The sequence below is a fragment of the Ursus americanus genome, chromosome 17 (genome assembly GCF_024610735.1).
Source record: "Ursus americanus isolate L20-20 chromosome 17, mUrsAme1.1.p, whole genome shotgun sequence".
Lineage (NCBI taxonomy): Eukaryota > Metazoa > Chordata > Mammalia > Carnivora > Ursidae > Ursus > Ursus americanus.
In genome coordinates this window covers 57,593,817-57,606,173 of record NC_142143.1, presented here as the reverse complement: position 1 = coordinate 57,606,173, position 12,357 = coordinate 57,593,817, and the positions used below count along the sequence as shown (strand labels likewise).

Below are 12,357 nucleotides of genomic sequence, written 5' to 3'. Positions count from 1 at the left end.
GTTTAGGGATCAAGGTACTACTGGCCTCATAGAATGAGTCTGGTAGTTTTCCTTCTGTTTCTATTCTTTGAAACTGCTTCAGGAGAATAGGTATTATTTCTTCTTTGAATGTTTGGTAGAATTCCACGGGGAATCAATCAGGCCCTGGACTCTTGTTTTGGGGGAAGTTTTTGATCAATGCTTCAATCTCTTCATAATTAATCAGTCTGTTTAAATAATCAATTTATTTCTGTTTCAGTCTTGGTAGTTATAGGTTTCCAGGAAGGCATCCATTTCTTCCAGGTTGTTTAATTTATTGTCACAAAGATATGATCCTATTTCCTTGGTGTTGGTCGTGATCTTTCCCCCTTCATCCGTAATTTTATTAATTTGGGTCCTTTCTCTATTCTTTTGAATAAGTCTGGCCAGTGGCTTTTCAATCTTATTTATTCTTTCAAAGAACCAGCTTCTAGTTCTGTTGATCTGCTCTACTATGCTTCTGGTTTCTAATATTGATCAACTGCCTACTTGTGCACGTTAAGCCTGGTCTTCTATTCCAGCTCCAGCTTCTTGAGATGAGAATATAAAAACTGCACTTTAGATTTTTGTATTCTTTTGAGTGAGACTTGGATGGTTATGTATTTTACCCTTATGACTGCATTTGTAGTGTCCCATAGGACTGATGTGTTTTCATTTTCGTTGGTCTCCAAAAATTGTTTAATCTCCTTCTTAATTACCATTATTGAGCAGAATGGTTCTTAGTTTCCAAGTGTTTGAGTTTCTTCCAAATTTTTCCTTGTGATTGGGTTCCAGTTTCAAAGCAATGTGGTCTGAGAATATCCATGGAATAATCTCAGCCTTTTGGTATCAGTTAAGACCTGTTTTGCGACCCAGTATATGGTCTACTCTGAAGAAAGTTCCATGTGCATTCAAAAAGAATGAGTATTCTGTTGTTCTGGGGTGTAGTGTTCTATATATATCTATGAGGTCTATCTGGTCCAGTATGTCATTCAAAGCTCTTGTTTCTTTGTTGATTTTCTGCTTAGGTGATCTGTCTATTGCTGAGAGCAGAGTGTTGAGGTCCCCTACTATTAACGTATTATTATCTATATATCTCTTTATTCTGGTTAAGAGTTGGCTTATGTATCTAACTGCTCCCCTGTTGGGGGCCTAGATATTTATAATTGTTGTATCCACTTGTTGGATACATCCTTTAAGAATAATGTAGTGTCCTTCTGTATCTCTAATACAGTCTTTAGTTTAAAATCTCATCTGTCTGATATGAGAATTGCTACCCCAGCTTTCTTTTGAGGCCCATTGTCATGAAAAATGGTATTCCATCCGTTCACTTTCAGTCTGGATGTATCTTTAGGTTCAAGATGAGTCTCTTGTAGTCAGCAAATGGATGGGTCATGTCTTTTTATCCAATCTGCAACCCTGTGACTTTTTATGGGAGCATTTAGGAGAGTGATTATTGAGAGATATGATTTTAATGATGTCATGTTGCCTATGAAGTCTTTGTTTCTATAGATTGTAAATTTCTGTTCTGTATCACTCTTGGGGCCTTTTTACTTTTATAGAACCCCCCTTAATATTTCCTGTAGGGCTGTCTTGGTGGTCACATATTCTTTCAGTTTCCGCTGGTCTTGGAAGGTCCTTGTCTCTCCATCAATTCTGAATGACAGCGTTGCTGGAGAAAGGATCCTTGGCTGCATGTTCTTCTCAGTTAGAGCTTTGAAAATACCTTGCCAACCCTTCCTGGTTCTGCCAGGTCTCTGTAGACGGGTCTGACTTTATTCTGATATTCCTCCCTCTGTATGTGAGGATTTTCTTCCCCTGGATGCTTTCAAGACTGTATCCTTGGATCTAATATTTGCAAATTGCAGTATGATGCGACATGGTGTCGGTCTGTTCTCATTGTTCTTGGGAGGGGTCCTCTCTGCCTCTTGAGCAGGAATGCTTGTTTCCTTCACCAGATTAGGGAAGTTCTTGGTTACAATTTGTCCAAATTCTAGACCTCTCTCTTTCTCTACCCCCTTGGGAATGCCAATGTTTCTGACATTGGAATGTTCAATTGAGTCAGTAATCTCCCATAATCTACATTCTTGAGATTAGATTTTTTTTGAGCCAAGTTTCCATTTTTACCTTCTCTTCTACCATCCCATCTTCCAATTCACTAATTCGTTTTTCTGCCTCATTTACCCCGGCTGTCAGAGCATCTAGTTTAGACTACAATTGATTCATAGCATTTTTAATTTCTGCCAGATTTGCTCTCATTTCCGCCCTTAGAGATTCTATATTCTCGTTAATATTTTTGTTAATATTTTTTTCAAGCCTATACATCATCTTGACCACTGTTACTCTGAACTCCATTTCTGACAATTTGGTTATATCCATATCCATCAGTTCTGTGGCAGAGGCCACAGTCTCGGTGTCCTTTCTTTGCTGAGGGTTCCTCCTCCTTGTCATTCTGATGATGAGAGATTGCGGGAATGCAGAGAGCCCAAATTATTGACCAGGACCCAGGCAGTATGCACTTGTTTTATAGGGGCCTTAGGAATGTGGGCTTCTTGATTTTTCAGCCTGCCTTCTCCATTGGGGGCTGCCACGCTGATACTCAGGTAACCCTGTTTGGGTAGAATTGCCCTGTCCCCTGTGAGGGGGTATGGGAATGGGCACAATGTGAACTTGTATTTCTGGGCTTTTGTTCTTAGGTGGCTTCCCCTGGCAGTTTTTTGTGACTCTTCTGAGAATCAGAGCAGCAGTGGCCGTATCCTAACCTCTGTCTCAGAACATAGAGATCGCAGTCCTCTCTCCTGGCCACTTTAACTCTGTTTCTGTCGGAGCTGCTGAAAACCCTGCAGCATCCAGTAATGTGCGCCCCACAACCACTCTCCCAGCCCTCACTTGCAGGGCTGGCACGTCTCTGTCCTTTGTGCTTTCAAAACTGGCAGCTGCCCCCAGTTCCCGTGCGTGGTCCTGAGCTCCCTGTTTCAGTATGTTTTGCGTGCGCTCCAGAGCGCCGGTTTTCAGTTTGGACGCTCAGACTCCCAAGCTCCTGTTTTCAGTCTGGTTCCAGTGAGCGCTCCGGAGCTCTGGTTTTCAGTCTGGTCGTGCGCGTCTTCCTGGGCTCACGGTCTCAGTCTGCTTTCCCACAGGTGCCAGTCTTTGAGTCCGGCCTGCTCCCCAGTGCAGGTGGCTACTGCTTCCTGGCCCTCGAGCGTGGCGGCTCCCTCCCTGTTCCGTTTATCTTTCGATATCTGTGCACAGATTCATGGCTCCCCGCTTTGTACCTCAATACTCTGCGCTGGATATGTTCATTTGTAGAGATCCAAATGTATCTTCCTGCATCTCAGGCTGATTTTGTGGGTGTTCAGGATGATCTGGTAGATATCCAGCTGGATTCAGGGGACCAGCTAAAAAAGGGTCCCCTTCTCCTCCACCATCTTTCCCCCCGGCCACCCCCACTCTTCACTTAAGAGGACATTGTATAGTCACTCTGTTAGGGATACCCTTGGTAATAGTTTTCATTTTAATTTCCTGACTGGAAGAACAGATAGAGTCAGAAATATCAAACCTACAACTGGAAATTATTTCTGTATTAAGTTCTAAAGAAGACAGGTTTAGAATTGTCAGAGCAATAAAAATGAGAGAGAAAATTGTCTCAAACTTGAGAAAAGATGGCTTTCATAGCAAGAGTAGAGCTTTATTGCAAGATGTAATTACTAGCATCTTCTGGAAAGTGTCTAGTATTTCTGATAATTTGTTTGGATAATTTTTTGAAAGAGTTTGATTAGATTAAGAACGTCACATATAAAACTAAACTTTACTAGTCAGCCCAGGACTATCAGTCTTATGACATTCTAGTAATTTTATCCAGATACTCCCTTCTTAGACTACCAGTGTTATCTAGAGACATCTTTTTCCTATAAAATTAATCTACTAAGGTTTTCTATTTATATCTTTAAAAATTGTATTAGAAATCAAAACAGAACTTAAAATATCTATATATTAATTTGCTTTAAAATAACTGTAATAAACACATTTCTTCTTAGACAAATAATGGATTTTTATTTTAAATAATTATATTCTCAAAGTGATGTGAAGAGTTGAATTGTCTTACATTTTTTGCAACATTTTCAAATGTCCAGCTAAAAAAGTCTATTAACTAGAAATAAATGTGTGAGCTCTGTTTTGGGAAGAGTTACCCCTCATTGGCAGGTTTGAAAGATAACTGTGACACCTCCTTATGATAAATTCATCTGAGATGATGCTTTAATAAGGAGAGGATTAGAGCAGCTGTCCTTATGTTTTCCTGGGGAGGAATTTAATTCATATTGTTCAGATTTTCCTTTGAGTCTGAGGTTCTTACATTAACTAAATACTCATAATCTTTCTGGTGACATCCTTGAAAGCTTGTTTTACTGGTTTATTCCTTAGAGTGTAAATGAATGGGTTCAATAAAGGGGCAACTGAGTTATTGAGCACAGCTACTCCCTTATTGAAGGCAACTCCTTCTTTTGCTGAGGGTTTTATGTACATGAAGATGCAGCTGCCATAAGAGAGGGAGATGACAATCATGTGGGAAAAACATGTGGAAAAGGCCTTTTTCCTTTGCTGAGCAGAGGGGATCTTGAGGATGGTCCAGATGATGTTTGCGTAGGAGAGAATCACCAGTGCCAGGGTGACCACCAAAGTCACAACTGCTAAGATAAAGTCAAGCAGCTCTAGCAGTCTTGTGTCTGAGCAAGATATTTCTAGGAGGGGTCCATAGTCACAATAATAATGATTCAGCATGTTGGAGGCACAGAAATCCAGCTGACTGGTCAGGATGATTGGGGATACGATGATTAGAAATCCAGCCAACCAAGAGCAGAGGACCAGCTGGGTGCAGACTCTGCTGCTCATGATGGTCAGGTAATGCAGGGGTTTGCAGATGGCCACATAGCGGTCATAGGACATGGCGGCCAGAAGGTAAAACTCCGTGGCTCCAAAGAAGATGGCAAAGAAATACTGAGTGAAGCAGCCAGCAAAGCTGATGGTCTTGTTGCCAGTTGTGATGCTGAACAGCAGCCTGGGAGTAAAAGTGGTCGTAAAGGAAATTTCTAAGAAGGAGAAATTCCGGAGGAAGAAATACATGGGAGTCTGGAGGTGGGAGTCCAGTAGTGTAAGGGTGATGATTGTCAGGTTTCCAATGATGCTGAATATGTAGGTGAGGAGGAGAAATATAAAGATTACAGGTTTGACCTCTGGGGTGTCTGTTAGTCCCAGCAGAATGAATTCTGTCAGAAAGGTTTGGTTTTCCATTGCTAACCTTTGCTGCCTATAAAGGTACAAAGGAAAAAGTCACTGATGAGAATGGAAGGAGGAGCTCAGGAACATTTAGGAGAAGCTAAGCCTTTTCTGTTGAATTGGTTCAAATGCCTCTTTTCTGTCAATTTGACTCAAATTAGATTTTCTATTGGACAGAGTTTGGCTCTTCACAAGAATTATTTTTTTTAATTCTCATGTAGGAGAATTTTCTCTGTGGCTCCATTTCAGGCTCTTTCTGTACTTTCCTAGCCTACCTTATAAACCAATGCCTCAGGTATCATTTTCTCCATTTTCTATTTTTAGTTTCACTTTGAACATTGAGTGTACTTTGGATCTTGCATCATATCTGGTAATTTGGCAGTGATGCCTCATTTCCATCCCTTTCTTGGTCTCAGAGTGAGAAGAAAGGCTGTGTTAGCTCACAGTTGAGGAGCCTTTAGGAGGGAATCAGCACTACCATTGTAACTGCAGTAACTAAGGATGCCGTCAAGTTCCCTTCAATATACTGAATTTGTGGATCACTGTAACTAGCATCATCAGTCTCTAAATCTTTAGTGCCAGTGTCTGCTTTCCTTCAAGCCTCAAGTTTCCTTAGATGGTTTTAGCAGTGGAACAGATGACATCTCTCCAAGAAGATATCTGCTATCATTTTTTTTTCATATCCATGTGTATTAAAAAGCATGTAAATTTACTCTGTCTAGACAAATAGAACTGAAATAAAAAGTTGCAAAACCCATTTAGGAGTTTCTAATGAAAAACTTGTTTGCTTAGGGCACTATCTACACCATACTTTGAGAAGCCGAGTAATTAGTTTTTGTTTACAGGTGAAGAACAGGGTTCTGAATAGTTACATAGCTACTATAATAAAATTTATGTTAAATTTAAAATTTAAGCTAGGTTTTATTTAACCTTCTCTACAGTTCTCAAATTCTCAAAGCCATTTCCAGCAGATAACACACTTACAGTTTTTTATTAATTTGCAAAATTTCCTCTGGCACAAACCTCCACACCTACCTTTCTTTTCTCAAGACATTTCTGTCCCTGTACTCATCTTCCAATACCTCTGTTCCAGAGAGTAGATGACTCTTCTTGTGTCAGAGGTCAGTTTTTTTCTGACTCTTGAAAATGCAAACAAGTCACAAATATTTTTATTTTACTACCTTCTACCTTAGAAAGCATTTAATGTACATTGTTTTACTTGGTTATAACTATGATAATAATAGATAATAACTGGCATCGGGGGCCTGGGTCACTCAGTCACTTGAGGGTCTGACTGTTGACTTTGGCTCAGGTCATGATCTCAGGGTTGTGAGATCAAGCCCTGCCTTGGGCTCCCATCTGGGCATCGAACCTGCTTAAGATTCTCTCTCTTTCCCTCTTGATCTGCCCCTTGCCCCTCTAAAAATAATAGTTGTTATCAATTGAGGACTTAATAGGTGCCAAGCCTTGTCATTATTTTATTTGATTCCCATAACAACCCTTTGAGATAGGTACCATTACTATCTCCATTTTGCAGATGAGGAAACTGAAGTTTGGAGCAGTTGATAAATTGTTCCAAATTCCACAGCTGGTGTATTGTGGAGCCAGAACTCTAACCCAGTGCTGCCTGATCCATAGTCTGCACACTGAACTACCAGGTTGTGCTGATTTTCCACCTGCATCCAGGGACAGAGTGATTACAACTATTATCTCATTCTTACAGATGAGATAATGTACATTAATGATACTATGAAGATAGTGGTGATGGTGAAACTGAGGCTGGGAAAGTTTTAGTGAGTTAGCTAAGCACACACAGCCAGCAAATTCTTATATTCTAAAATACACGTGGACCAGACCCACTTTTTAATTTTTCAAACATGCTTATTAAACAGTAATTGCGTATTCTTTAAAAATTTTCTGTGTATTTTATTTGTACATCATCTTTGGTTTTTTCCTTCTAATGTTTTCTTAATTTCTTCCTTTAACCAATGGCTCTTTTCTAATTTTTCCTCCTTTCTTCAAACTCTCATGATGTGTCTCTTACTCTGGCTGTCCTTTCTCCTAAACACATTTTTCAGAAGTTGCCAGCATTAGTTTCTAAATGAGTGAAACAATCCTGTCATACACCTATCTCATGATGCTTCTCAAATCAGTATTCTTAGGCCTGAATTCTTATTTCACTTTCAGCCCCATGTTTTTAACTCTCCCTAAAACATTACCTTTTGGACATATTCCCTTCAAATTAAACTTAATATGTTAAACTATATCTCAGCATCATTTTTCACTGTGACAAAACCTATTTAAATTTCCACATTCCTCGATAGGATTTTTTGGTTAAATGTCAAGAAATTTACTTTTGAAAAACAGTAACTCTTAAAAGTCATTCAATAAGTGTTGGTTCTCTTGCTCTTCCCCTGCTGTTAAGGAACTTACAATCTATTTTTGGAAAGATGCCATATACACATAAAATAGAAAATGGTTAATTCCTGAATAGAATACATCATTATGTTAATTCTTATTTTTAACATATTATTTTATGAAAACTGACAGTTTTGTCACTCCCGAGTTTTCTGTCAGGGCTAGTTGAGCAAGTTCTGTTTATAGACCTTTGATCTAAATTTAATTTCCTGTATATTTAGCCATATACATCCCAAAGGAAATTTTTAGTATTTTCAGGCAAACTTTTAATTGGAAGATAGTCCATACATTGACCCTGACAAACATGTAGCTCGAGCTACTAGAGTCTTTCTCCGTTTCTGTAGCCAGGACATATAGAAATGAGAGTTTATCTCTTCCTCCACTTCCAGTAGATCTCCTTGTGCAAGTGGAGACAGAAAATCAGTAAATTGAGTCCAGTTGCTAAGCACTATTATCTGAGTAAGACAACCTGTACAGAGTGTAATTAGCATTTGGAGACACTTTGTGGAATTATAAAAAGTTGTGGTAAAAAAACATGGAACATAAAAGTTACCATCTTAACCACTTTTACGTTCAGTAAGTGCTAAGCATATTCACTTTGGTGTGCAACAGATCTCCAGAACTTCTTATCTTGTAAAACTGAAACTCTGTACCCAATAAACAACTCCCCTTCCCCCCTTCCCTCCTGCCCCTGGCAAGCACTATTCTGTGTTCTGTTTTTACGAATCTGACTACTTTAGTTAGCTCATATGAGTAAAATCATACATCATTTGTCTTTTTGTGACTGTTTTATTTTGCTTAGCATTGTATTCTCAAGGCATTTCCTCCCTTTTTAAGGCTGAATAATATTCCATTGTATATACATATCACATTTTGTTTACCCATTCATCTGTTGATGGATGTTTGGGTTGCTTCTGTTTTGATGATTGTAAATTATGCTGCCATAAACATGAGTGTGCAAATACATCTTCAAGATTCCGCTTTCAAAAAAAAAAAAGAGGCCTTGCTTTCAATTCTTTTGAATATATAGCCAGCAGCCTATCTTTCTAGATCATATGGTAATTCTATTTCTAGTTTTTTGAGGAATCACTGTACTGTTTTCCACAGTGGCTGTACTCTGCGTGTAATTTTTACATCACAATGAATACCTGAATATCTGTGACACAGCATAAATGCAGAAAGATGCTTGATTCTAGATAAGAATTAACATAAATGATGCATTTTATTCAGACATTAAGTGTTTTCTGTTTCACGTGTATATATCGTCTTTCCAAAAACAGATAAAATTCCTTAAGAGCAGGGGAAGGACAGAAGAACCAACACTTATTGAATGACTGTAGTGTTGGTTTATGCTGGGTTCATCATGAATATATTATTCCTTTTATTGGGTATTTTTTTATTCCCCAATAACCATGGCAAAAACATACAATATGATCAAAATACATAGCTGTTAAATAAATGAAAAAAAGATAGTGCTCTTTTTTCTCTTTTCCCCTTTTAGTTTGCTCTCCATTCATCCTTTTATCTTTGGCAATTTACCATATAAATTGTGTATTTTTTCTTGTTTTTTTTTTTTCTTTTTTTTTTTTTTTTTTGTCTGGTAACTAACAGGAATTTTCCAGAGCCAGTTTAGGATAAAGTTGCTTGAATACATAAATTGATTTTACCATTTCCCTTCTCTCTTCTGCTAATGAATGGCCAGTAAGCCATAAATATTACCTAGTTCTGCTGGGATTTTGAGCTGAGACCCAGGCCTCTATCAGCAAGATTGTATTTTGAGATTTTCCTTGTTCATAGTTGGTGCTTTCCACCACCAAATAATAAAAATTTGTATTTCTTCTATTTGTAATTTGTAATTGAATTTTGAAATGACCTAATGTGTGTAAAGTTTGTTTGGGCACAGAACTCCCTCATGCTTTGTTTTCAGGATACTGAGCTATCTGTCACTGATGGAAAGAGAAAATTCAGACATCGAATGATTTCAGGAGGGGCTTTCAGGAACCGCTTTATATTCTTACCACTGACTCTTAGGGAGAAGTGTTCATGCATCTGGACTCTCCTATCCCATCTCTCTCAGCCTCCTGGACAGGCTGAGTCACTTTTCTTGGGACACAGTATAGCTCCAACACAGACGCAGGAAAAGGGCTATCAGATTACTTGGTCATAATATTCTTTTTCAGAAAGGTCAGTGATTTTCCCAGGAAAAGCCTTAAATGTCTAGAATCCTGTGGGTGTCTTAATGTCATTCTGATCTTCTAAGTTTCCTGAAATAAAGAAATCTTAAGCCCCTGGGATCCTTAATGCCATATGCCTATCTGGAACACCAGAGAGCCATCTTTGCTGTTGTGTCCAAGAATATCCTAATCTTGAAGATGTGTGAAATGAGGTCATATCATCCAATGATCTGCGTGTCCAGGCTCTTGCACTTCCTGGCCATTAATTTTTGGTCTTTGATGAATAGCTTTGTTATCATAAAAAAATCACATTTACATTCCATATAAATTCTGCAATAAATCTGCTTCGATAATTTTACAAATCATTGTAGCATTGTTTGTACTTGTAAAAAGCTGGAAACAATTTAAAATTCCATCAGTAGGAAAATGACAAAACAATTTTGGCACATCCAAACTACAAAATGCAACAAGCCAATAAAAATGAATAGGAAACACTGTACATTAACTAACTGGAATTTATTTATTTATTTAATTTATTTATTATTATTTTTTAACTAACTGGAATTTAAATAAAAACTTAAAAAATGAATGGGAAAGATTTACATGAACTCACTTGGAAAGATATATGTGGTATACTGCTATGTGAACAAAGCATGCTGCTGAACTATAGTGTATTTTATGATCCCATTGGGTAAAAAAAGACATATTTTTATATCTCTATATCTTATATAAAACTATTTTTATGTGCGTAGTCTCATAGATCTGGGACAATAAATTGTGAATTTATGGAGTTAGAGGGGGAAGTGAGGGACATATGGGGAGCTATCTTCTTTTATTTTATACTTGTCTAGATTGTATAAATGCTGTGTGCTACTTTCTTAAACTGAAGTATAGTTGACATACAATGTTATATTAGTTTCATATACAGCATAGTGAACCGACAATTCTACACCTTACCCAGTGCTCAACACAGTAAGTGTAGTTAACCATCTGTCACCATACAACGTTATGTCAACATTATCGGTTGTATTTCATATGCTATACCCTTCAACCCCATGACTTATTTTATAACTGGGAGTTTGTACCTTTTAATCCTCTTCACCTATTTCACCCATCCTACCACTCCTCCTCCCCTCTGGCAACCACCAGTTTGTTCTCTATTTATGAGTCTGTTTCTGTTTGTTTGTTTTCACATACAAGTGAAATCATGAGATATTTGTCTTTGTCTCTCTGACTTATTTCACTAAGCATGATATTCTCTAGGTCAAAACCATCAATAAAATGAAAAGGCAACCTATCGAATGGGAAAAGTTACATGATTTCATGCTCCATAAGCACAAACAGGAATAATTATAAACTGAGAATATACTTACACTTAACTCTCAGGGCAAGTTCTGCGGGATATTACCCATCCATGTCCATGGGATGAATCACAATTAGAAGTCTGATGTGGATGAATGGTGGCATAAAACTGATCTTGTTTGCTTTCTCATCACTACTTATTGACCCAATTGTTCACAAAAGTTCCCAAACTTATGAAAATTTGATAGTTAAAATCATACTCATCCTGATCTATATCAGCTTAGCTGTCATTTGCCACTGCTTCATTCCACAATAATTTAAACTGCACCCTGACCTCATACCCTTGAGATGTGATTTATTTAAATTAAGCATACTTAAGTAGTGATATTAAAAAGCATCCTCCTTCAAAGTCTTGTTTCCCTTTTTCTGACTTGTTTGAGGCTGAGTATGTGCTGCTTGTGGTTTTATACCAGACTGAAGTGTATTTTAAATGCCCTAATTTGAAGAGACCTCAGGGTGATCAGTTGAGGAAAGAAACCAAAGATCCCAGGAGGCCAACATTCAGAGCATACTAATGAACCCTATTTTGTTGAGAACTCTGGAATTGAACTTTTAATAAGGTGTTAGGGAAGAAATCCAAAGGGACTCTGAGGAAGTTAACAGGAGACTGTCTGTGTAGTACAAAAGCCATGTGGAAACTGTAGCAATGATAATGATTAATATCAGGAAATAGGAAACAACTTTTTTTTAAAAACAACATTTTTTTGAGCAGTGTTACAACATTCTGGGCATAATGCTAAAGATACCTTTATTATATTTAAATATGACTCAAGACAATATACCTTAATTATTTGCTTGATGTTCAGAACATTGTTATGTCTCCTCAAGGGCAAGATAGTAGTAGCATTTGGGGCCTCTCCTTTCTGCTGCTGTGGCAATCTTCACATTGGTCAAGTAACATGAGATATGAAGAAAGAGATTAGCATTTTCCCCATTACTCCCTTTTCCTTCCCATCGGTCTTTTTGTCCTGATGACTATTCTCTTATGGAAGACTGGAGACCCTGTGTCCTTCCTCCATTTCCTCTCAAAGTCTTGAAAATCTCTCCTCCACTTCCTAACACTCCTGCTCAAACCTTTTCAAATCCACGCACTATAGATCTCTAAATATTTTACTATATTAAATTACTACAT

The 12,357-nt window shown here is 37.9% G+C and overlaps 1 protein-coding gene across 1 annotated transcript; it reads right to left on the bottom strand.

The window, feature by feature from the left end:
• Positions 1-4,356: 4,356 nt before the first annotated feature.
• On the bottom strand, positions 4,357-5,286 carry LOC148108716 (olfactory receptor 6C4-like). Its single transcript, XM_087869125.1, has one exon. The coding sequence runs from the start codon at positions 5,284-5,286 to the stop codon at positions 4,357-4,359; it is 930 nt and encodes a 309-aa protein (XP_087725251.1).
• Positions 5,287-12,357: the final 7,071 nt, after the last annotated feature.

What these genes read in the sequence shown, in the direction of transcription:
- LOC148108716 (XM_087869125.1), bottom strand. Translation starts at nt 5,286, where the DNA reads ATGGAAAACCAAACCTTTCTGACAGAATTCATTCTGCTGGGACTAACA.